The following is a 26,409-nucleotide window of genomic DNA, read 5'->3' as shown; positions in this document are numbered from 1 at the left end:
TCGCTTCCGGAAGGTTGAATCCCCAGCTACTCAATTCGGTGAATGTGTCTGGTGGAATGCCGAATCCCTACATGCTGACCTGTAAGTTTTGCGTTTTTGTTCATACTTTCTGATTGTTCAGTACCCCGAAGCGAAAAGAGTCGAAGTAACAACGCGCTATGCTTACGACTTGTAGCCTTGGTGCTGTTCCAAAATCGTTCATTAACTTCGCACGATGTCAGGTTATTGCATTCCTAGAGCAATCCAGTCCTTCCTTCCCCCTCTCTCTCTCTGTTATTCTGTTTCGCCTCTTAGTGCGGTGCTTTCTTACTTCCTGGTTGCATGAAATGACTGATGTGTGCCTCTTATAAAAGTTACCTGAGAAAACTCCCTTCTTTCGGTCAACTGGCCCAAGTACCGCGTAGAAGACTTTGCTTTAAGTCTTAGTCGCTTAACTCTTCTTGGCGCTGTCGCACCCACATTCCTTTCTGCGTAGCTATGGAAAAACTTACAGGGCTTCACAGAATTCTTTGTAATGTACGTACCACATGAAGTGTTTCATATGGAGTCAACATGATTTCGCCACTTACGTACAGATGCATCCCCTAGGCCGTCACCTCAACCTTATCTAAGGTCACTCAGTCCAATAGCCTACCTCTGTTACAATTCGTAGTCATTCATTTATCACCTCAGGGTCACCTTAATTTTTATTGTATCACGTCAAAGCTGTTATATTCCCTATGTAATGGTGATAACTTGGACAAAAATTTAGCTGACGTTGTTGACCATCTCGTGGGTTTCTACTACCATGAATTGCATTTCCTGTCTAGTTTGGTTTCCGTCGGCTTCTTGTCACACAACACATCGTGTTCTTTCGACTTGTGAGTATTTTTGTGAAACGAGAGTGTCAAAGAACCGCAGTCTACAGTTACTTAGTGCGCACTTGTTTATTTTCCCTCATCATCACACTCTGACCACCCGGAAGTTTGCAACACAAGTCTTTGTCGTGACCGTCGTTCTTAGGAGACATTCCACTGTATTGGATTTAACGAAGAAATGGAAATTTACAGTGGCAAAATTTAGGGATACGTTTGTCTATTATCAGTGCGCATTTCTCCACCGTTACGTTGGTGTTACACTGGCCTATGTTACCGATTGAAATGGCCTCTAGTTTCATTGTAATACCATTCGTTATCTAACCGAATTGAACACTTTTCCTTATTATTATTATTTTTTTCACTTACGCGAAGTTATGAACCATCTAATAGACGTACCGGCAATCTCAGAGGGTTGTCAAACAGCGAGGATGACTGTGTTGTGTTGAAGTTTACATGTTTCCAATTCTCCTGACGTCGCGGCCTGTCCATTCTAAGTTGTAGTTTCATGGCTGTTTTCTCGTTGCTCTCAATAGAGTGATCCGTTCGAACGTGGCGTTTCTCTGACAGTTTGTCAGTCCGTTTCCAGCAGGTGGACTGCCCATACTGTGTCAGGCAGTTGTTCAGTTCATTGAACTTCATTTCGACCGTCCACCCGTCATTTGAACTACTGCTGGGAATAGAATACGGTCCAGAGCAGTATCCGACTGTTTGATGATTGCTGTGTACGTCTGTCCTTAGATGTGTGCGCGGAGCGACTTCCGATGACCACTGTTGTACACACCAGTGATGACTGGCTAACCGGAGCAGTCTTACGAACTCAATCAGATCACTGGACTGCAGTGCATATGTCTAGACACGGAACTAGCAATTTTCGAACTTTAATTTGACCGCTAATAGGTCTTCGACTGAAAATGTCCGCTGACCCCGAGTGTGAATCTAGATGTTTCCGGATTTAACCTTCACTCAGTCCACTTCTTCACTTCCTACGTTTCCTGTATGATTATCGCTCTTAAGCTTTCGTTTGTCGTTGTTTGCTGTTAGTCACAGATTATTGACCGATCGATGGACACGGTTTGCTGACCGACCCAATCGACCAGTGGCACATAACTGTGCGCCACACCTCATTGACCGGCCAACCCTTTCTGCTCGGTTGCCACCTTAGCTGGACAGTCGTTTCCCAACCCCAGGCACGTGACCATTGTTAACTTGCACCCTCGCTTCGGTCAACGTCGTCTCGTGTATCCTATACGTACGAGCACGAATGACCTGATTTAGTGTGTGTGCATGAGTCATCATTAAAACACAGAGGCACGTTCGCACACGGTGAACCTACCGTCGTACATCAGGACTGCAGCCTAGTCAGAACAGTCTGCACACAGACGGGGTCGTAATGCTTAATGTCTAATTGTTTGTGCGGCTGTTGATAATTTATATGTGCGTTCTGCTTCCTTTTAGCCATAGCTTTCTACGTTCTGTCTGTGTGCTTACGAACGCGTACCCCACTAATCCGTTTGGCCCAAGTAACACTTGTGTGGATGGAATCTATCCCTACAGCAAGTCGTGCGTGCAACATCCCACACATACACGCATACACTCGAAAATGGAGTGTTTCGCTGGGGCTATTACAGCTAATAAATAATGCTTAACTGCTTACATTCGAGCGTTCAACTGTCAATCGTCCTCCTACTTCGTAACTGTTGTGTTTCATTTTCTCTACGCCTATTCAATTACTTAACAACAATAATTTTTTTCGTTCCTGCCTTACGTCATCACTTATTCGTCCCACAGATTTCTTAGTGCTTGGGAAAAACGGCAAATGTAGAGAGAATGCCATCCGACGTGGAGTACATCTACACCCTCAGGCGTGAGTTCGTGTCGTCAGGCCAGCATATCGTGTTAGGGCTGCACGTACTTGTGGAGCCGAACTATTCTCCACAGGGAAGATAACGAAATCTTGCAGCCGAACCGGTCCAGACCTACCACCACCTAGTGTTAACATACAAACTTAGGAATTGATCATATTCTGGTTCCGTTGTCCTACTACCTCTACGGTGTTGTAGAGAATGTGTGGAGCATTGGAAGGGGTGCAGCGGCTTATGATCAGATGATGCTGTAAACACCAGGACCCAGAAAGGGTGCTCTGGCCAATGGAAAAACGACACCGAATGAAAAATAGATTTACACCTACCAGAACGTAATAGCGATTAGTACGTGTGCGGGAGTTTCGGTCCCAACCTGGAGCTGTCACTCTAGGGCTGTTGGGCTTCTGTGACGCAATAATCCCGCGGGCTATACTGTCTGAACCGCAGTTCCTAAAGATTCAACCGTGCCAGGAAAACCGAAGGTAGGCAGTCATATCAAGATCCCGTACTACGAGTAATCATGCTAGGAGCCGGTCTGTGGGGCAAAGGCGTACGGTCTTCTGCGACAGGAGGGTGAAGGCCGTAAGTTGTTTCCCTCAGGCGACCAGCATGTGCATATTCATGGAAGCAGCCATGCTGCTTTCCTCCGAGTATGCCCGGAAAGCCGCACACTCCGACAACACAACGGTTGATCGTGACCATCGGCGCATTATTCAGTACGGTCGAATTGCTCTCAAAACTGAGTGTGCTGCTGTTCAGAAGACACCTTCTGTGTGCAGTTGTATTAGGAGTGAGACAGTGATGCGTCCTCGGGCCAGACCGGCCCCCTCTAGCCTAGTGGGTCAAACTTTCGATTCATGGGCTCCCCAAGAAAACCGCAACAAACACTCGCGCGTGCCAGACTTGAGTCAGAGACTAGTGGCAGGGTCCCCGAACAAAACTCTAGATCCTCCCGCCGCCTTGTTGGTCAGGTTTTTGAGTCAAAGGCTCCAGGTAGGGTACCTCAACCATGTCCCCCTCTTCGGCCTGGGCGACAAAGAAGTATCACTGTTCCTTAGGGATCTTCGCTCACCGTCCTTCCCCTACACCTCTCCCCAACTATCGAACGATACTGCGCGGTCAAGTCATCTGCCAGCCATTGTTTCGTGTTCAAACCTTCGCCCAGAAAAACAAACAAAAATAATCACTCACTAACCCCAAAAGTTCTGATCCACGTTGCACTCTTTGATGCCTTCACTCTCTGTCAAATTTGGCAGCACGCATCTCTTACTGTGTCTCCGAAACACTCGTACAAGTTCCATTTCGGTCGCGCACTCCAATAGGATGAGTCCAAATGACCCACATTTCACTCTGAGTATCTGGTGAGGTTGACAATGACTCGTAGTATCTACGGTATAGGAGTTTCACTCAGCTCCAGCGCTCAAAGTGCTTTCCGGAACTGGATCCTAGTAAACAGTCATCTTTGCGCTGTGCGCTTGCCTGGCCCAATTAAGATCAATGCAGGTTGATGCGCTAAGTGGTGTTTATTTGTCATATCAGCATACACTTCGACAGACTGCAGTTATGAGACTGAAGAATCTGTCGAGACGGCTTCGGTCAGCAAAGAGGACTGATATAGTAACCCTGGGAGTGCTATGAATGCTCAGTTTGGACGAATAAATCTCGAAGAAGGGAACGAAAGAAGTTCGAACGTAAGAAGCTGGCCAGGGCTCGTCATGTACAGAAAATATATGACTTTATTCCATGTGAAACATCTTTCACTACCACGGTCGAATGGTATGTAGTGCAGTTCAGGTGTCAGATCTACCATTTTCAAGCTCGAGATAGATCATTGGTTAAGGCACGGACTTACTGACTGGAGCGTTCGTGGTTCGAACCCGCCCTCCGCATGTCCACTGATCCTGCTTAGGCTTAGGCAGTCTGACACTATCCCAACCCTCGTGCTTCCTTGGGCATGGCAGTTAGGCACCGAAAGAGTGCTACAGGTGGTGATGGTGATGAAGGTGATGACTCGCACTTAGACAGGAGGTCGCGGATTCTAGAAGCTCGGGTGTTTCGTGAGATGCACACTGCTGATGAATCCCAATCAGAATGAAACAGCTGTACAGTGCTTCTCGGCTTTTCAGCATGGATTGGCCTTAATTTCAGGACGAAAGCTCCTCACATTACAAACAGATCTCGAACGGCTTTAACCCCATCAACTTGAATAACAACAAAATACCGAACACATTTGGGTAAAATCGGAATAAGTATAATATCAGGCTCAGCCAACTACTGCGCTCTTCATTTATTTCCATGTGAATCACTCATGAAGAAATGCGGACAGACTAGTCGCCCAAAACGGTGTTTGGTTGGTGCAACTGAGCAGACCAGGTTGGAAGAATGCGCGAATAAACTCTCAGTTCCACTGGTTTGTTCAAATACGAATTGAAATTTGTGGAAGTTTAGAGACTGGAATGTCTTGTGATCCCAAAAAGGCAAAACTGTCATCAATCATATAAATAAGTCCGTATCACGTGCTTGGCATAGACATTACCAAATGACTGCCTATTGCATTTGCAAAAGGTGTCCTTGGGAAAGCACTGATGTCTGGTTTTGTGTGAACCAAGTAGAATGGTCCATTCTGAGGTATTCATATCGAAATATACCTAAAGAAACAGATACACCTAAGGGAGTGAGTGAGGGAGGGGAAGTAATGAATAGGAATGAATTGGAACTCTGGATAATCTTTTGCTTATGCACAATTGGCTATTCCCTTTGACTTTCCACCATGTTTCTTCGTTTACAGTACATGTATTTTGGAACCACTTTCTACTGTTTTCTTAACGGAACCAGCTATTCAAGAGGCTGCTGAAAGCCCTTTGGTTGTTGTTGTGAGTGATGGATGGAATTGTTGCCTAACTGTAATTGGATGCGGGCGGTGAGTAGACCTAGGTAACAGTTCGCAGCAGCTTCCCACACTTCATAGATCGGATTAATTGCTGAAAAACCGACAGATACATCATTCTTCAACTTTCTTCCATGTTAAAAATCGGAAACCCATGGATCATCGATTATTTTAGGGCAATCTCTGTAAACCACCTTAGGGCGAGCAGAAAATACTAACTTGAACTCCGCGCGTTCCGTACCGAATTACCAGTGACCTAATCGTATTCTGCGATTAATCCTAGTTCGGGCTGTGGGACCGAATGTTCCATTCAGTTGTCCGAATAATCGGTGTGGGCCTTGGCAGTTCATTGCCATATAGCCATAGAAAGTATAGTTACGAATACAGTAGAGAGGAATAAAGGAGGCAGATGGGGAGTGACAAGCATATCGTCGACGTTCCAAAATCCATTCAAACGGTCTGGGTAGGGTCTGATAGCGCACGTCCCAGCAACATTGATGGGGTGCCGTTTCTTGCCGACTCTTCACTTGAGCGCACCAACGGCACCCAGTTTCCGCATCCCCATTGATACCTTCTTATCAGCCATATTTATTATCACCTCGGCTGCAAACTGTGCACCCGTCAGCTTACGCTGAATATTCACATATCTGTAATCTTTAGCTAGTTTCTAAATTTTATCAATGCGCGACACTCCCGACATTGTCTGGCAGCTGCATTGATCTTTCCGTTACAGTCCCACGCTCTCTTCTCCATTCGTTTTGACACAGCGTTCATTACTGTACACAGTTCTGTCCAGAACTATTGTGAACAAAGCTGCTTGTTGACATTTCCCGTCATATCGTCTATGCTACTCTGTTTCTACGTTGCGAACTTCTGTAGCAGAGGCCAGCAGTCAACAGGCGACTACAGTTTATTAATGCTTATGTCCAGGCTGCAATTATATTACTTTCACAAAGGACAAATGAATGTGAGCGAACGCTTTCTTCGACCAGCCTGATTGCAAGTCCACGTTCAGGTCTTTTACCCACCCACCCCGCACCAGCCTCTCTCGGTTCACAACAGTCGTGTGCAGACTGTTGAAGACGGCTTGTTTACTCAGCTTTGTTTACTGAGTGCTTTCTTGGACGAGTGCCATTATCCACACGTGACTTCTGGTAGCTACAACAGTCCACGGCTACCCTATGCTTGGTCTGTTTGCTCGAGTACATACCCTACAATATGTGGATTGCAGTGACCCTTTCTGTCCTTAATTTAGTGGCGTAGATAGTTTCTGAAGGAAACTACTCACCAAGTTTCTGAAAACTCTTCGAATATCGCATACGAGAGATCCAGGTGAGTTTCATTTAAATCTCCCGTGAAAACCAGATTGGTATGCAAATAAGTGCATTTGTCGTAGGTGGCTTCTGATTTATTCAAATGTGACTGTCTTCTAACGTCATTAAGCCCACCTACATGGTCCAGCTGCAAATGCTCAAACCAAACAAACACGCTGAGTTCTGTTCATTTTGTTAAATCCTAATGTGACGAGCAATATGAAGATCTTGACACAAAGCGCCATATCTTCGGGCAGTGTCTTTTTTATGTAACCACAAGATATTCACTCTATAAAGTCCAAGTAGTCATTTGACTCAGCATAGAAGCGGTAGGTTTGTCATTTCGTGCGCCTTCCACAAGAGTCAACTTCTCAGGTCACAGCTGACTTGAGGAGTTGTTCTTGATACCTTAGGCTTCATCAAATTCACGTGCTTTTCCCTGGTTTTTGGAGCCTAAAGTGAGGTTGAGTCTGGTAACCGTGGGAGAAACAGCGCGAAAAAGATGGAAGACGCTACATAACACAAGTGGTTGAAATGCATTCGGTTTGAGGCATTTTTAAACTTTGGCAGGGTGGTGGTGCTCAGTCAAACAGAAGGGAGTCACTGGCCCGTGAGTGGGTGTCAGGGGTACGTTAACGCCCCGTGGGGTGCTGATGAGTGGTGTAACGTTATTCAGTGTGTACACAGTGCTGAAAATTTGTTCTACTTCGCTAACACTGCTCTCTTGAGGTGATTAATTCCCCCGTCATCATTGATCGCAGCACTCCTTATTGAACTGATACTTCATCGTCTCACTTTTTAGGTTCACCCAGCTTAATCGAAGAAGCCACAGCTACATGAAATGCTTGTTTCGTTGATTTAACATGCGGAGCAAAATACAAGAATTGTTGCACTCCTAGGGCCACGGTCCCTGAAGCTTCGCACGGTATCTTGGGCTTCTATAGCGAAATAGTGTCACCATCTTTCCTACAATTACGGGCGCACTAAGTTCGATAATTCATCCACGACCACCAACATCTTAACATAGCCCTACCTAAAGGAAACTACTCACAAGGTTGCTAAAAATTCTTCGACAGCCCACGACATGTTTCCTTTATGAGAATATACTGAGATATCTCGAATATCGTGCCAACTGAATCAAGGGGCGGCCTGTGTGCAGCACATTCAGTTGGAAGACATCATAAACGAGAGATTCAATCGAGTCTCCCCGTGAAAACCCAATTTGATTTGCAATGAGTGTATTTCTCGAAAATAGCCCTACCTAGTTAGCCGACCATTGTGTTCTCTTTTGGTTCCGCTGTTTCTCCTTGTTCTGTATAGGTCACTAAAACAGCTAATGCTGCTAGCATTCATCAGTCTCCTAACCACAAGCGCTTGTCGGTTTGCTTCATTCGCAAGCGATCGCTTTCAATTAAATTCGTAACTGATGATGTAGACGTGGGACCTTTTAAGGACTTGTGGTTAAATATTTGACATTCGAATGATAATCTTGGAATTTCTCTCAATCTATTTTAATGAGAGTTTGACTTGAGGGGAAGATGAGAAGTTGTTCGGAAAAGTTCTTAGCAGCGAAAAACACGATACATTGTACTCATTGGAACTCGAGTACTGCATAACGGAAGGTTAAAATTCCCGATTAAGTCATAGCGATAAAATGGATGACCGGTCCTCGAAAAACCCGCATCAGTTTCTCCGGCAAGCTGTGTAGACCATAAGCTGCGGGGAGCGGTGTGTCAAAACACAGTTTCGGCAATCGCTATTACTAGGGAATTTTGTTAGAGAAGACAGGTTGAGTTGTGAGACGTGGAGCATCAGAGCTAAAAGGTTGAAGACCACCTGAGCTGAGGTTTAGCCGAAATTCAGCTGGTGCAGGGGTTGGTAGTAATTCATGATGTGCGAAGCTGACTCCGCCGCGGTAGGTAGGAGTAACCACTTTGCCTTTGTTTATTTGTTTCCTAATGTCGTGATCGCTAGTGACGTGGTTACTTTCTTGTCCAATTTCGAAGATGAAAACCTCTGTGCTTTTTGATTCCATCTGATAATTATGTGGAATGCTGTTTCGCACTTCAATCCAAAACTTCTCGTTTTCATTCCTCACACTCTCGGTCAAGTAACTTTCGTCCTGTTCAATCCACGGTTCATCTTTCAGTATGTTTAATTGTTTTTGTCGTGCCTTCATTTGGATTTCCGTCGTTGACATGCGCTGATGCTCCTGCTGCTACTAGGGCCTCAAAACCATTATCATACTCTTTTTGTCATCGTGTCTAGCGCTGAATTGAGCAAACAAACAAATCACAATGTAGTTCGATTATAGGAGTCAACAGAATTACTCGCTCATCCCTCATCACTTCCATCTCGTTCGTTTCTCCCTGTCCTGTTTGACAACCGAGATCGGACACGCAATCGTTGTTGGTAATTTTCCGGTGTACCATCCGCAAAACTCACTGTATACGATCGTAAATGCGACTAACTGTCTGGTTTATGACGTTATGATTAGTTGCAACCCCGCCGAGAGGAGTAAATTCACATTTTCCTCGTAGCCCCGTTTCCCATTCAGTGGGCAACGATATTCGTCGGTCCTTAGTTGGTTTTGCTTCCCAGCTGCAAATTTCCTGCAGCTTCGGCAGTGTATCCTCTAAGTTGTTATCAAACCGCTAATGACAGCGGGTGAATTATCTGTTAAGTTCTTCACCCTTCGTCTATTGTTGATTCTCCCGGGAAACAATAGTCCTAGTTGGCCTGTATTCTGATATATTCGCTTCTAGGCACTTCGTTGTCGCTGTCTTAATGATCACCATGGTTCTTGTTGGAACTGATTCTCGGAGCATATTTTGGTTGTTAGGCTTACACTCAAACGGTATCCGGGATATTCCTGTAAATATTCAAGTTGTTTGACAGATAGACTCAACGACTCAAAGCAACCGGCTCAAACAGTGTGCTCGAACAACCGCATCAATCTATTCCAGGCTTTCGCTGCACGTACCAGATTGCCTACTTACTTGCCTGTTATCGTTATTTTTTGAATAGCCTGATTGCAATCCCAAGATTGCGAGCGGAAGATGTAGTAGGATGTGTTGGAAAATATTGAAAGAGCGAGGCACTCCACTGGAATGCGTACCACCAATAGTCAGCCGAAACAATCTCTAAGCTATAAAAGGTTGTGAGCATGTTTGGCAATGAACGGTAACTGAAGAAAGGACAATCAGACATGGAGAATCAGGTGTGAAAGTTATTGGCAAGAAAGAACACTCAACGCCAAGTAGCACACATAAATACCCTGAGCAAACACAGGTCACTGATTGTGACCGTACGTAACCCCGTCCAACAACAGTCTTGAGGTATTGTGGAATGAAGATACTCCAATATATTGTATTCACCGAATGTCGATAGTGTCAGTCGAATATAGTTTTTTGTAACGGATCCGTTTGTTGAACGATCTTACTCCTTGTGAAAACAGTTCTTAGACAGCCCACGAACCATCGCACAATCAGTTCTGACTGGTTCGGAAAAAGTCAACGGAATACAAAGTTCAGTCTTTTCTACTTGTCTACAGAGACGACAAATTTGGGACTGGGAAGCTCATTATGGCTATCATTCTCAATGAGTTTTACTCAACCAATTGACCGGATGCATGGTAACATAGGTGCTTCAGTAACTAACTTTTCCATGCTGATTTTGGATGCTACCCTCGACTGTCAGCTGACTGTGTTCTGACAAAAACAGTTGAAACTATATCCGAAACGCCTTTGTTTCTTTATGACTCTTTTCCTTTTCTTTAACGTCTCTCTTTACTGTCGTTCAGCTCGTTTTCGATTGAGCTCCCACCACGTTTGTTCTGATTGATGGAATCTGTCGTAAACACCTCCCATAGTTCGGTTGTTATTCGCCTCGTCCACATACGACACGCGTGAGGAAGGCGTTCACCAGTGGAGAATAGCTGTCCCTCAATTTCTCATCGCCTTCACCACCTGCCAGTTATCTCCTCCGCTTGTGTCTGCATGCGTGTGCCTGCGTGTCCATACACGTATAACCTAATTAATTATGCATTCACCCGCGATGCTCGCTTAACATTGAGCGCCAGGCACCGTTGGGATTGAAAATCAAGATCATTCGTGGAATAGGCCGAGTGATGCTTTCTTCACTAACAGCGACCTGCCAGTGAACGTTGACCTTCATGGCCCGTTGAAATTTACTATCCTTGCGCTGCATAGGTCTGTTGTAGGTAGGCAGGTGTGTGTGTTTGGCTGAGACACTAGCGTTTTCATTCCATATCTAGTTTTCCCTTACCTATAGAATGGCTGCGGAAGCTTGTGCACTAAGATAGGGACGATGACAATATTGAAGACATCGACAGCTTTTTAAAAGGCTTTTTCATCCACAATGGTGTTGTTTTTTGCTAGACTTGGTCACTTCGCCGTTGCTCCTATGAAACGGCATAATAGCTGCACATTTTACTGAGTGCCTAGGAGAATGAGGTGCCCCTTCCAATAAGGAAGGATCTACCCGCGACATCCTTTGCTTGCATAGCTGCCCGACTATAAACTGCCCCATCAGTATGCAGATCCGACCAAAGGGCTAACATGGTTCAGCGCGCTGGATTGTTGGCTGGAACATCCGTCCTCAAGGTTGGACCATGTCAGGAAGGTCAAACGGTAGTAGTCAAGCAAAGAGCAGCGACTATAATAATCGCTGCTCAACCAATCACACTACGAGGCACGACAGGGATAACTGTGCTATACCGTAGAAGCGTGAAGACTGGAGTGTTTAGTTGTAGACGTCTGCGGGATTTGTAAAATTTATTTTCACATCACTCACCTTCGAATGGTCGTCCTGCTGTACCGGGGCAATTATTCTCGTCATTCCCTCCCCCCTTGATATGGACTATCCAGAATAATTGCAGGGCAAGAGGACGACTGTCCAAACGAGAGTGATGTGTATGGGAACTGAAGTTTGTTCTCCCAGAGGTAAGCATCTCTGTGTGTATATAAACACTGGTGCTACCTTCCCCAAAGGGGCTCCCCCCAACAGATAACCCGGACGGCCCAACGAGAGTGATGTGTATGGGAACTGAAGTTTGTTCTCCCAGAGGTAAGCATCTCTGTGTGTATATAAACACTGGTGCTACCTTCCCCAAAGGGGCTCCCCCCAACAGATAACCCTGACAGCGTGCCACCCAATACGATAAAAAACCAATATATTTTACCAGGAGCCCAGTTCGGCCCCAACCACATTCTCTGCACACAGCAGCACCGGGAATCAGACATCGGTGCTTTAACCTTTTTTCCCTCGAGTCAGTTCATTCCCCACAACGAAATGGTACAAACCCTCTGGTCAGTTGCTCCGGCCGGGGTTCCCTAGCACCGTTACATGACGGATCCGACTTTTGTGTGAGGTGAAATGGCTAGCATATCATCCGAAAAGTTGTGTGTTGAGCTTCCATTTTCGATTAGGGCATCTATAAAACTCGCACAGTTGGTGTTGCTGTTAGCGTGCCCAACGTTATTCGAAAGCTAACTGACTGCAGTAACTTAGTTTGTTGCTGACCAAGTCTGCACAAGGCGACGTATTTTTGAATGACATTTATGGGGAATATCCTCTGCAGAAATCGTCCTATTTCGGGTACGTCTAGAGGATCAGGGGTGCACAAAATTTCGCTTATTTGAATTAACCAAACTGGCAGGTACGCCTACCGTTGTCTGTGCTCTTGGCACTGTTCGAGAGGCGCTCTAAATCATCGGACAGTTTAAATAACCCTAAGCGGATAATGCTTGTAATAGGTCGAAAAATTTCCTGAGCTGCCAGCTAGGTTGTGTTGCATGGTGGAATAAAACGGTCAAATTTAAGCCCTGGTGTATCGCCGAGGATTTCAGATGTTGGACCGGTCAGTACAGAGTTATAAATTATTTTTTGGAGTGATATGACAACAAAATGGAAGTCCTTCTGTCTCGTTCGGTCGATTTTTTCATCCACAAGAGAGTTCCTGGCGTTCATAGAAAGTGTGCAGCTCTCATGTATGAATTCTCATATTCCATTCTTTTTTCCGAATTAAATTAGGTTGTATTTGTTCCCATCTCCGTTTCATTAGTGCGGTATGAGAAAAAGCGGGGGAAACAACCTGTTCAAATGCAATGCTAATCATAATAAGGCAATGATTGGGATGAGCAGAACCATTTTTGCGTCACTCCCTTCAGACGGTACAACCCCGTTCTCATCAGCTATACCACAGTGCACACAAACAAGAAACGCATTTATCCGAGAGCAGGAAATGGCGCATTTTCGGTATGTGGAGCGGATTGCCTTAAAACATAGTTTTGCGGGCGGGAGTAAATGATCGTTTTGCAAAAAAGCGACCATGTTATCAGGAGCAACAATGAAGTGTTTGGTTATGAAAACATGTTTGGAGAATATGACCGCACAACCTGCCCACTCACACGACCACCCTATCAGTCAATTGTTCGATAGGCGGAGTAAGCTAGTAATTGAGATATGTGGGTGCACGTATGTAGCTACGGGCACCCAGGGAATCATGACAGATGTTTCCAGGAATTCTGCCAAAAACAGGTCGGTCAGAGCGGATTAGTGTTGGTATATGTTTCAGTGACATAAACCAGATAAAATATATGGACACACACCTATTTCTACAGTCGACAGGCGCAGATGGAAAGAAACAGTTGGTCGGAGAAAGGAAGTAAACTATGCGTGTTCAGCAATGTGTTGAAATTCAAGACGAGTTTTTTCACTGTAGGTTATTTCTCTCGCCTATTAGTGTGAAAAAGAAAGTTTGTTGTCGCAAGCCTCGAGAAAACGGTGGAAGCAACATTACTGGTAAAAATACTAGACTAAAGGTGATTGAGTCATGGGTCGGATACATGCACGAAAGTACAGTTTCTACGGTATTTCATCGGAATCAACCAACTCATTCTTATACACTACCGTGAGACGAGTCATACCCCACTCGTACCGATTCAATTCATATAATCAGCAGCAGCTATGAAAACCGTGTACTTGCCGTACAGTGGTTCTAGCTGCGCACAGGGGACGGGAACTGATATAACGTCAATGGACTTTTCATTGGGAAGATTGGGAAGGAGCTGTGCATTGAAGGTAATAGCTTAAATGCATGAGCGCCATTGAGGGCGTTACTGAGCCATGTCTCACAATCTGTTCAACCATTCATGTGTTCCTTCTCGGGTCCATGAGATGCGCAGACCGTCATATCATGGTAAGGTCCAGTCTCTTCGTAACGGATGATGATGTGATGATCCGTCCCGCTGTCCACGTCCAGGGATACGACAATGACCAGCGCAGCTGAGTTTGCTGTTAATGGCCTTTATATTTTGCTGTCAAGTTATCGTTTGACATCCCTTTGCTCGCTTCCACCCTTCACCTGGTAGTGCGAAAAGAGTCCCTCGAGGAAGTCGGCCGGCTGGCGTGCAGAGCACGTGGCCAAGCCAGCACAACCTATGCTGTGTGATCAGTTCATCTGTCGTGGGTGAGTTATTTCTTCCGAGATTCATCTGACGTATTTCAGTATTACTGATCCGGTATTCCCACCAGATTCGGACCATGCTCCGAAGAAATCGATGGTCAAACACGGAAAGTCTTTTAACGTCCTCGGCGCGCAGCCTCCAGATCTCTGGCCCTCATAATAACATGGAGTGCACTACAGCATTGTAAATTCGACTTTTGAAGGATAAGTTGATGTCACGTCCACGACACAAGTGATGCAGGTTCACGAAAGCTGTTCTGGGGTTTCAAATCCGGTTGGAAGTATCATCTTTCACTGGACCATCGAGACTCAAACAACTGTCCAGCTAGACAAATTTGTCCACTACCTCAGTCGATTCATCCGTAAGCATGAGGCTATGGATCGAACCCACCCAGTCTTCCAGCAACAGCTTACACTTTACAGGCAGATTTATTCAGATTACTTAATATTGGTTGCATCATCACGGCGTCAGATCGTTGGTGTACTCGATATCTGAGCGAATGCTCCGGGAGTATTTCAATCCTACAGGCATTAGAGGGTGGTAGTGAGTCTTCCACGATCATATCAATGACGCAATTGAATAGGAAAGGTGAGAGTGAGGCATTAGAGGTGGTAGTGAGTCTTCCACGATCATATCAATGACGCAATTGAATAGGAAAGGTGAGAGTGAACAGCCTTGCCTGATCCCACTTCACTTAGTGTACTCAGGTGAGAGTTCCCTTCAAACCTTCATACGTCCCCCCCTAGGAGGGTCAAGAATTTATGAGGTATACCTTCGCTCCAGAGACACTCACAAACCCTAAGGCGGCTTTCAATTCAATCCATTGTTGGACGCTGGAAACAGTATCGCTGTTGCAGAGTCTATTGGAGGGTGAGAATGTGATCGATCCATCCTCTTGTAGGACGGAACGCAACTTAGTTTTGATGGATCTGTCCCTGTGTTCAGTCAGCCTTCGGAGAATGAGGCCACAGAGCGCCTTCGACGCCGCGACTACCAGGCTGATGTCACGGTGGTTTTCACACGTCGTCGTACATACGAATAACTGTCTTCTTCCATATAGCACCAATAATCTTTGTCAGATTGCTCGCCAGGGATTGTTTATTTTGTTTATTTTTGTTACTATGGTGCGAAAGTCACGGTTTAAGTGATCAGATACTGCCCTAGTTTTGACCAACTGAGCATCCGGAGTGGCACGATTATTATCCCCACTGGCAACCCCTGGTAAGCTTTGGGCTTTGGGGGAATTATGGTTGCAAAGATAAAACTTGAAGGAATTGACGAAACGGCACCTCCAGGAGTGGAGCCTGCAGCTTAATTCGACTCAACCCTCACCCGGCCTGTACGCTGTTTGACGGATTGTCAGATCTTTTTTGGTTCAGGGGTTGGTATTACATTTATTGCGTCGCTTTCAACTGTAGCAGTTTTGTTCATCAGTGGGAAGAGTACAGGGACTTCAGCAACTTTTAGACAATATCCCGTTGTTTTTTGCCAAGTGGAAATTTAGATTTCAACTTCTTGAACCAAACACCCGTCATTCAGAAGAACCAAAAACGCTGATTCCGCAACCCGACAGCCTCTCGTTTACATGGCACCGATTATCATCATCATTCTCAGCTCCTCTGGTTGTCACCTTTACAGCGGCTACCGTCGCTGTCCTCTTCATCATTGTCGTTGGCATCATCCTGTGTAAACCATTTACGCGTTAGGCAGTGGTCTAAGCTGCCACTGTTTTGTTTGCTGATGATCCAAGAGCAAACAGTGAACGGTTACGTCTTGTGGGTAACAGTTGACATCGTCCACTGGTGAATCCAAGGGTAGCGATGGACGTTTGTCACCGGTAGTGAAGTCAGAAAGAGCCTATACATTGGGGGCAATAGGTTGGATGCATGGGTGCGCGAATAACCCGTATCTGCCAGTTTCTCTAACCATCGATATTTTCCGTCTCGTGCTCTCCATTAATGGACCGTTATGTTTTCTCAAAATCTGCTGCCGAGCTGTGATCCCCTTATATCGCTTCTACATTGCACATGGTTACTGCATGAAAGTTCTTCGGAAAGGTCGATCCACTGGCAAACAAAGTACACGACCAACAGAGAGCGACCTATGGAATACTGATAATTGGTTGTTGATCAGATGGCTGTTGATCTGTTCGCCGAGCTTGGCAAGTGGCTTGCAAACGTTTCGTCACCATACGAGGAGACATCATCAGTATGCAGTGATGATGTCTCTTCGTATGGTGACAAAACGTTTGCAATCCAATTGCCAAGCTCGGCGAGCAGATCAACAGCCATCTGATCAACAACCAATTATCAGTATTCCATAGGTCGCTCTCTGTTGGTCGTGTACTTTGTTTGCCAGTGGATCGACCTTTCCGAAGAACTTTCATGCAGTAACCATGTGCAATGTAGAAGCGATATAAGGGGATCACAGCTCGGCAGCAGATTTTGAGAAAACATAACGGTCCATTAATGGAGAGCACGAGACGGAAAATACCGATGGTTAGAGAAACTGGCAGATACGGGTTATTCGCGCACCCATGCATCCAACCTATTGCCCCCAATGTATAGGCTCTTTCTGACTTCACTACCGGTGACAAACGTCCATCGCTACCCTTGGATTCACCAGTGGACGATGTCAACTGTTACCCACAAGACGTAACCGTTCACTGTTTGCTCTTGGATCATCAGCAAACAAAACAGTGGCAGCTTAGACCACTGCCTAACGCGTAAATGGTTTACACAGGATGATGCCAACGACAATGATGAAGAGGACAGCGACGGTAGCCGCTGTAAAGGTGACAACCAGAGGAGCTGAGAATGATGATGATAATCGGTGCCATGTAAACGAGAGGCTGTCGGGTTGCGGAATCAGCGTTTTTGGTTCTTCTGAATGACGGGTGTTTGGTTCAAGAAGTTGAAATCTAAATTTCCACTTGGCAAAAAACAACGGGATATTGTCTAAAAGTTGCTGAAGTCCCTGTACTCTTCCCACTGATGAACAAAACTGCTACAGTTGAAAGCGACGCAATAAATGTAATACCAACCCCTGAACCAAAAAAGATCTGACAATCCGTCAAACAGCGTACAGGCCGGGTGAGGGTTGAGTCGAATTAAGCTGCAGGCTCCACTCCTGGAGGTGCCGTTTCGTCAATTCCTTCAAGTTTTATCTTTGCAACCATAATTCCCCCAAAGCCCAAAGCTTACCAGGGGTTGCCAGTGGGGATAATAATCGTGCCACTCCGGATGCTCAGTTGGAATACTGATAACTTATCTATCGTATCATTTACCTGTGTCAAGAATCATTCGATTTTCTAATCAGTCAGGGACGGCGTTCCAAAGGCGTCGATATCCAAACCATAGTGTTTTTAAGGTTTCCGGTTTCCTATTCAGCTTTCCCACCCCGCACTACTCTCGTGTAATATACTCCACATTTTTCACGAGAAACCTACCTCGGAACCGCACAGCAAACCCTTTACTCCCACTTTTTCTCTGAATAAACGTGTAGTCGGTCGATTAATCTACCTTTGGGTTAAACTTGTACTGACTCACCACAATCAGAGGAGTTATGCTTTTCCGAGGTTATCTTTTTCAGAGAACAGGGTACAAATATTGTGTTCGATCCATCCATTCAGAAGTCTCTTCGGTGTTCCAGGAGTTTTGAGACACGCACTGCGGAACCATTCGTGCGAGGCAAAGTTCAACTATGCCGGCAAGTTTACTGAAATGCATCAGCAGTGCGGATCGATTGAGCCCCTTGAGGACCCGGAAACAACAGATTTTCGGACAATAGTTGAGCACTATTTTTCATTCACAAGTGGTTGGTCGACGGTGTGGTTAAACTTGCACTCAACCATGTCCCAGCGCTAGTCACACTTCAGCAGCGTAGATTCATATCACGTTACTTGTTGTAAACTATCCGTGTGGGGAGTTCTCAGGTGGTCCTGCTGCACTGTTCTCCATTTTGGACATGTTTCTTTTGTTTTATAAGGGATTGAATCTCGAACTCACGTTATCGGAAAACCTCCATCAGATCAGTTTATTCTCTCCCTTGCAGGATAACGTAATTTGTTAACCACCCGGAATTGAATCTGTACATTTCGGCAGTTTTTGCAATACGCACACCATCAACTTACTGTATTCCTGGGTTTTCTCAGTTCGCGCAATAAAAGCGAACAAATCGCTTATCGGTGGAGTCAGAGTGGAATAATTGCATTTCCGTTTCGCTACATTTTTGACGGTAGGGGAGTCAGTTCTGTTTGCTGCTTACTCCGTGTCTGCAAACAAGCTCGAACAATTTGTCCTTGCGTTTGTGTTGGCTTCGTTCCACCCAACGGGTAATGACAACTTGTCAACGGGTACAGTGAAGCCGAACAATTTTTATGTGATTACGTGAAATCCTGGTTGCGCTTCAATCGGTCCTTTGTTGCGTGATCCGAATCGAATCGATACACTGAGCAGGCAGTTCAAACTTACCAACAACTCGAGCTTGAGATTGCTTGAGGGTCGAGGTGTGTATTACTAACCGAGGAACTGTGACCCGAACCTGTCATTGGTTTCTTGATATTTCCGTCTTTGGGTTTCATGGCGACTGCATATCAAAAGGATTTCACAGCTCAGCGACCTGTTACCGAAAACATCTAATAGTGACCACTCGAATTCTTCATCGAACCACTTGTAGTATTCCCTAGTGTCTTGTATACTATGCAACCCGATATACTCAACCTGAATGGGTAGAATGACCCTGAAATTTCGGAACGTGCTTTGTAATGTTATAGCGAATGAATACATAGGCCAGCGAGTCGCACTAAACATCGCTGATTAGCAAATATAAAAAAACAATAGAATGTACATTAGTAAAGGCATTCCACACCCACTGCTATCGAGTTAATTGGGATAATCGCGTAGGAAACAATCAAACAATAAAATGGGCCTGCGAAAGTGTCGTAAGTGTATCGTGGACTGAATGCTATACCACCACCCTATTTCGCAGTGCTTTCCATGTTATTTGTCCTTTATGCAATTACAATACACTATTGACCTGGCTGGCCTAACGTAGGGCCTTTCCTCCAACCGTTTGAAGCCTAAATTTGCCTAACGTCATCCTCCTTAAATAATTCATCTTAGGTCATGAATGGATAAGGTTGTTTCAACATGGTCCTCTCACCTCCAAAGCTGTGAAACTAGTGTGCGCTCCTTGAGACTGGGTTACTCCTTCAATTCGATTATTCGCTCAATCACTTATCAGTAATTACCGTCTTTTTATGTGCTAAAGGACCGCTCTTACCAAAAAACCCAAATCGCCCTTCTCCCGTCAGGTTCCTGCTATGCATTTTGGGGATTGAGTTCCCACCTTCCTCGCAAGAACGACCAGAACAGGTTCGTCCTAGCATCAGTAGTCGCGCTGGTGCTGTGAACTCGGTACATCTAATTTCGCGGACAGGCGGTGGAATAAAACACCCTATATTGTGTTCATTCTACTGGGACGTATGCTTTCGGTCGGACGTGTCCAAGATCTCTATGGAAGGGTTATATCCCAGTTAGTGGAAACATTACGCTACTGTCTACCTACAAGGTTCTGTGTCAAACTTTTACTGGGAGAATGAGTTCGGCGGAGCTGTTATCCTCCCTCATTCTTGTTTCTGCAACTTTATGAATCTTGCATACATCCTTTGCCTCTCACTTATAGATGTCTCGTCATTTTGAAGCTTGGCCAATTCATTCTCTATCCACTATACAGCGTCTACTTGAAGTTACTGTCCCCTGTAGTTAAAGAACACCATCCCAGTTGTGACCACCGATTCAACGATTACAGTATTCCTCACTGACGAGAAAATGTTCCTGACAACCTGAACGTATTTCCAAAGAAAGTTTTCTTGTTCATGGGTTTGGGCTAAAAACCGAGAGGCTTTTTCTAATCTAGTCTGAAATTAACACTCTCGATCCTACCACGTAAGCGCAAATTTTCAGCTTTGGCGGTTAAGCACCGGTATATGTTACTGGTATATTATTGTCAATGCTGATAATCTAATTTTATGTTTCATGGTTGACCTTGACAGTTCCGTCGACGTCACCCCCAAGTTCATAGCATAAAAGATATGTATGGTTGAAAAACCGTCACTCTGTGGTATATTCAGCACTAAGCAACCAGACTTCTGATAAATGTGACGTTGGCAGGTGCCAACCGTTCGTGTTCCAGAATGATTCGACGGACGACCTTGTGGTCAAACTGTGGTGTTGTGTTGAGGTTGGGTCAGAATGCCTCTACTGTTACTCTTATTATGTCCACCAGGCTCGACTGCATCGTTGTTCCCACAGGTTAGCGCGTATCCTCATTGACGTATCTGAATAAAGTTCGTGTACTTCATTGATTGAAATATCCTATAGTATTTCCTGTTCGAAACTATTGTTTCTCGTAATATTCTTGATTTTGCGGAGGCGAGGTGTCCTATTCTTCAAGGACTTACGCAATAAGGCGTTAGGGGACTGGAAAACTTGTTTCCTGTCGCGAATTTCTGTTTCTTCAAGGTCTTCTTTGACGGGGGACCACTGTGATGCCTCGTTTTTCCACCTCATGAGTTACCCTGAATTGCACCTTAACTTACCTGTCGACACCGATGCAAGACGGACTCTAGTATATCAATCATCTCATATTGGTTCTTAGCACAGGGAACCGATATCACGGAAGGGGGTGCTCATACTTTCGGTGCACAACTGGTCACGAGTGTACAAAAGTGCGCATATCTGAGAGGTCAGTCGCCTTGTTTTCGCTGCGGAGTTTCTGATCTGCAAGGACTGTAACAAGCTGGGTCAAGTGTGCCTCAAGTGAACCCTTCGAAAGTTCAGTTGTTTTTCGCAGCAAAGCTAATATTTTTCAATTGTTTTTCGTGAACGAAAACAGGCTTGTGCCTGTTTCGTATTCGGGTAGGAGGATGCCTACGGGTTTGAGACCTCACGAAATAATCGTGTTTCCCGCCTTCTTTTTCGCCTTCCTGGGATTCAGTGGTGGGTTCTAAGAATGACATCATCCTCGTTCGTGATCCTTGTTCGTCGTTTTGTTTGCTCCATTTATCTGATTTCTCTCTCAGGTTCTCAAGCAATGCGCTGTTGACGCTCCTATCTTATCGGGTTGTGCATCGTTGAAGATTAATTGGTGTTTCTGCTTGTTCAATGCTTTTTCAATATGGGGCTCCATAGCAATGCACGAAGAAACCGTTAATCGCTCTGAAACATCCACCTGGTTATCTCTCCATACTTTTCGTACCTGTTGCATAAATTATTTTGCATAGGGGCAGTTGCCATGATATAGTCACGCTAGGCCAACATCTGTTTTGGAGTAATGGTTTCACCGGCGTTCTATAGTCACGTGACAGTTGCGCCGCCATCCACCCCTCTCTTCGGACGGCTCATTCAACTGGCATCATATTTGATGTTTTTCGCTTGTCCGCATCCAAAAAGTGCCTTACAACTTTCTTGGACCGACACGAGAACACTTTAACTTGTCTTTTTGGCTTTGAGGTGTGCGGCCGTACCATCCGTAAATAGGTTGATAAAACGGAAAGAATGGCGTAACAGCACAAGTTCCCATGCTTCCGCCCGGTAGCTATCAGCCACATCGCCCAGTTCAGCGGATAAAATCATTCCTGATTTTTATGTTTGACGTCGAGGCCGTTATGCACATAGTGGTTATAGCCAGTCCGAGGACTTGTCTTTTAGTTCGTTATCAACCCGGCTGATTTGTCTTAGTTTTATCGCTCATTTGAATGTATTCTAGTGACTATAGATATTCCAAAAATATTTTTCTACCAGTTTGGAGAAAATTGCTTAATAAGTCCCGTTGAAATGACTTTTAAAACAAATTATCGAGTGCATTTTATTCAAAAAATCCCAATTGCTTTTAAGTCAGTATTCCGCTTTATTTAAATATGAAACAGTGCGTGGCTTGATTCCCTCATCTTTTTGGGTGTCTTCACGACGCACTTTTGAATTTACTCGGTGAGCTGCGTAGCATCTGTCAACAGCTTATTGCTCGTTCCTTTCTTTTTCAAAGCAGTGATTATAAGCATGGGTAACATTCAATTTTCCCTTAGCATAGGCAGCATTGTAATCGGCTATTAATATCAACTAACGGATGAAACCCGCAGTGTTTCTTCGTCACCTTGTAAGTAGTTTCTACTTGAATATCAGCCTCCATTACAGATAGGTTTGAGCGGCCCGAATTTCGCAATTCCCATGCGATACTCTTTGGTAGGACCTTGTGAAAGTCAAACAGATTCGGTCGGTTAGTCCTATGGAGGGCCGAAAAGATTGATACTTGCGAGTGCCGTGCGCAGCTACGCGGCCATATTGTGGGAGTAATTACAGGGTTTGTCATTAGTTAGTGTGTCCTGTCATGTTTTTTTTACAAAACCTTGACACTCTTCACAAAGTGTTCCCGGTAAAAATTGGTAATTATTAATTGTTATTATTATTATTGGTAATTATTAATATAACAGCCGTGTTCAGATCTGATCTGGAAGGCTACTTGTATTCCAGTCCTAATGGTATTATTCAATAAACTCAGCACTTAATTCATGAATACTCTACGATGAGCAACTACCACATGCTGACCCAAAGTAGTGGCATTAGGAACGATAAAGTCTAGCTCCATCCTATCCACTGCAAGATGGTTGTCAACTGAATCTAAATCTCATAGTATACATATCTCCCTTCGGAATTATGAATCTTTTTTCCAGTGTTAACCCGTTTTCCAACGGTTTAACTTAAGTTTGCGGAACCTGAACTACGTCGTTCAGGATTGTTTTGTAGTCTTTGAAAATGTTGGTCAGGTCATGAATTTCTTTGGGGTGTGGAAAATTCAAATCCCTGGAAAAAACAATGGTCTGTCTAGGGAGCCGGGTTAACTCATCCAAAGATAAATAGTTTTATAGAAATCTAACTGAGAGCGCTTGTCTTAAGCTGCAGGTTCATGTTTCTGGACATAATCTTTTTTACAGAATATTTGAGACGTTATGCACTGCCTCCATGTCTGGTAATTTGAAATTTATCACTCGGTGGATGATTTATGTGGGTTTTTCCCCATTAATTTGCTTCGCAAGCCAACCTTTGATTTCCCGTTCTTTCCGCCCGTCTAGCCACTACAGACGCATCTCAGCTGTTACAGCTTCAACAACAAGCGGCGTTATTACAACATCAACAGCAGCAACAACAGCTTCTTGCTGCAGGCCTTATCCAACCGGCTTCAATTCAGGCTAGTCCTTACGGATTTGGAACGTTGGGTGGACGTCGAACTGACCCAAGCATTATTCCTGCTGTCTCGCTCTANCCGGTCTGATCAAAACACGCAACAACACCCAATCTACCAACAACATCCTGTATCCATGCCGATGAGCGATCTGTCTAAATTAGGCCTTCTTACGAGTGGGGCGGCACTTCAGCACCACCAACAAAAACAGCCAGATCAAGTTGACTCCACACTCGTTACTACGTCTCCCGGCAGCCAGGTGGGCGGGGGTTGTGGGGGCTCTGTAGTCTACGAAAATTCGTACAATTCGTTTAATCGGTAAGTCATGTGATATGTTTCTGGGTGTGTCATATTAATCCTATAGTCTTCATTTCACTTGAATAATAGAGTATATGGCAAAGCAAACTATCAGTTTCACTTTACCGAGACCGGACGAGATGGCTCAGTCGTTAGAGCGCGGATTCACTGACCGGAAGGTCCGCCGTTCGAATCCGACCTCTGTCTCTGGACTTCCTCTATCTGGGCTTGGACAACCTAGTAGTATCCCAGCCCTCGTGTTTCCTTTTGGTAGCATGGCAGTTAGGTATCAAAAGGGCGCTACAGCTGAACGCTTTTCCCTTCATTTTACCAAGGTTGTCTGGCTTGTAAAAAAAGTGTTGTCACCAGCGGTTTTGATTACGTTAACTCCCAGGGGATTTCTGTGATGATAAGAAAACCATATGCATAACTCACTCCATCGCTGGAGGAGCACGGCGACGTATTCCACAATCTGTTTTCATTCACTTGTGGCTGGATTGGATAAAACTTTAGCGAAGTTGCATGTTTGTTCGCTCCACACGCTCGACACTGAATACCACTTCATTCAACTGCCGACCGACGGACCACGCAAAAGATCGATCCGTTCGTTCGTCCGACATTCGCTTGGCACATAGTTCGACCAACTGTAATACGTGATTCTTTGCCTGAATGCCAGATCTTTCTTATTCACTGACCTTTTCAAGTCATCTGGTTTGCCAGAGAAAGACGGTTTTTTAGAATTGGCATAAACTTCTGCGTAGATTTGGGTAATTCAAGTGCCTAACTGTCTGTTGGCGTGTACGTATAAATGTGTGTTGGTTCCGTTTATACCCGTTTTCTTGTATCTTATTGATGCGTACTGTTTAGGTGGGGCGAACTTTCTGATCATTGCAGGAATTCGGCAAATCATCCATGGTAAAAACTCCGACATCGACTCACTTCAAATGGACTATCACATTTCACTGACAAAGTATAGTGGTCCGTTTGTTTGTTCACCTGATATCGACTCTTCCTGTGGTTCGTAATCTAAAAATGAACATATCTTATCGAATCCATCTCTTGAAGACCGCAGCTTCTGTAGTTAGTCATCTATGCCTCGCTGTCCGCGTCCTCTAATGCAGTACAGTCCAGTGTGGTCGATAAGTCGGCTTAACAGCTCGTGGTTTATCGAGATGGACTTTTGCGGACCAGTCCAATCTGCTTCCTAAGACAGGCGCTCTCTCATTTGACCAACTCAATCGAACCCGGCAATACCGTTGTACACGCCACTTTGTGACCTCCGAACTTAGTGACATTGGTTGTTTGCTCTCCTTATCGCGCCGTGATTTCTACTTGTTTTCCGTCAGAGTTCCCTAGGCTTCATCACACAATTGTCAAGTTTCTGCAGCCCTATCCTGGCTTATCACAATGCTATCGAGAAATAAATGGAAGTCAGTTAGTGACAGTCGAACGCTATTTCCATCAAGACGAGCGGATATTGTCAACCTCTCAGCCGTGACGCTGCCGTGACACCAGATAGTCTGTCGAAAATCGACTGCATCTGCTGCTAAGCGCTCGATCTCATCAGATAATGGACATGGGATGATACAAAGAATTGCAGTAATGCAGAGATGCCAGCTTTAGTGGAAACAACTCACCCACGATAGGAGAGCTGGTTACGTTGGTTTTCATATTATTCCCCTGAAAGCTCTAGCAGTGGTCAGACGAGAATCTCATAAGGCCTTAAGCAGTAATCACGACTACATCAGCAGCTATCCTGTCAAGTGGCATTGACCTCTCTATGAGAAATATAAAGATAAGATAAGCGTCCACTCGTAATACCCTTTCGGTGCGTAGCTGCAATGTTACCCGAAAAAAAGCAGGATGGCTGAGGTACCAAGTCTAGACAGGAGCACTCAAGATGCCGGATGTGAACCACGGACGTTCCGGTCAGGAACCTCGTACCTTAACCACTGGACTATCGTGAGTTCACTGGGAGACCCAGTTCAAGTGTCGGTTCACGTGCCATGGAGGAACACACAGCGCTCTATCTTGTTTATCATACCACCGATCAGCCACCCTCGACTCGACAAATCAGCTTCGTCCTGGAAGATTGTGGTTCGCCTCCCCCCCAGAGTTCACGAGGTGTGCACTTCCCATAGGCAAGATATAACAACTTCCGTAGATTGTCGACTTTTCCGCATATACTGACTCCACGTAAGAAATTCGACAGTGATATTCCAACCAAAACTCTCGTTCGTATTGGTTTGACAGAATTGATGTAGGCCAAAGTTTTCAATGCTTGTTTGCCCCATCCACCATCCATTCATCGCAAATGACTACTGTAACAACTGCAACTTGGAATGCGGTTGATACCCGACACTTGTGTGCACTAATATTGGAATTCCATTTTAAGCTTTTAAACTAAAAAGCGACTTCGATTAAGCGTCGTGAGTGACCTACATACCAGGCGGATGTTGGGAA

At 45.0% G+C, this 26,409-nt stretch overlaps 1 protein-coding gene across 1 annotated transcript in view; it reads left to right on the top strand.

Annotated features, from left to right (window-relative positions):
* The window catches only part of T265_01396 (hypothetical protein), a gene marked incomplete at both ends in the record, with an annotated part of 130,863 nt that overhangs the window by 1,780 nt on the left and 102,674 nt on the right, over positions 1-26,409 (top strand). The window contains 3 exons of the mRNA XM_009165422.1: positions 3,111-3,201; positions 3,247-3,712; positions 23,549-23,967. Of these exons, the coding sequence (XP_009163686.1) occupies positions 3,111-3,201; positions 3,247-3,712; positions 23,549-23,967 (976 nt within the window). The remainder of the gene's footprint in view (positions 1-3,110; positions 3,202-3,246; positions 3,713-23,548; positions 23,968-26,409) is intronic.

Source organism: Opisthorchis viverrini (genome assembly GCF_000715545.1).
Source record: "Opisthorchis viverrini unplaced genomic scaffold opera_v5_15, whole genome shotgun sequence".
Classification (NCBI taxonomy): domain Eukaryota; kingdom Metazoa; phylum Platyhelminthes; class Trematoda; order Opisthorchiida; family Opisthorchiidae; genus Opisthorchis; species Opisthorchis viverrini.
Note: the sequence above shows the minus strand (reverse complement) of the source record. Positions and strands in the feature narration are given on the sequence as shown.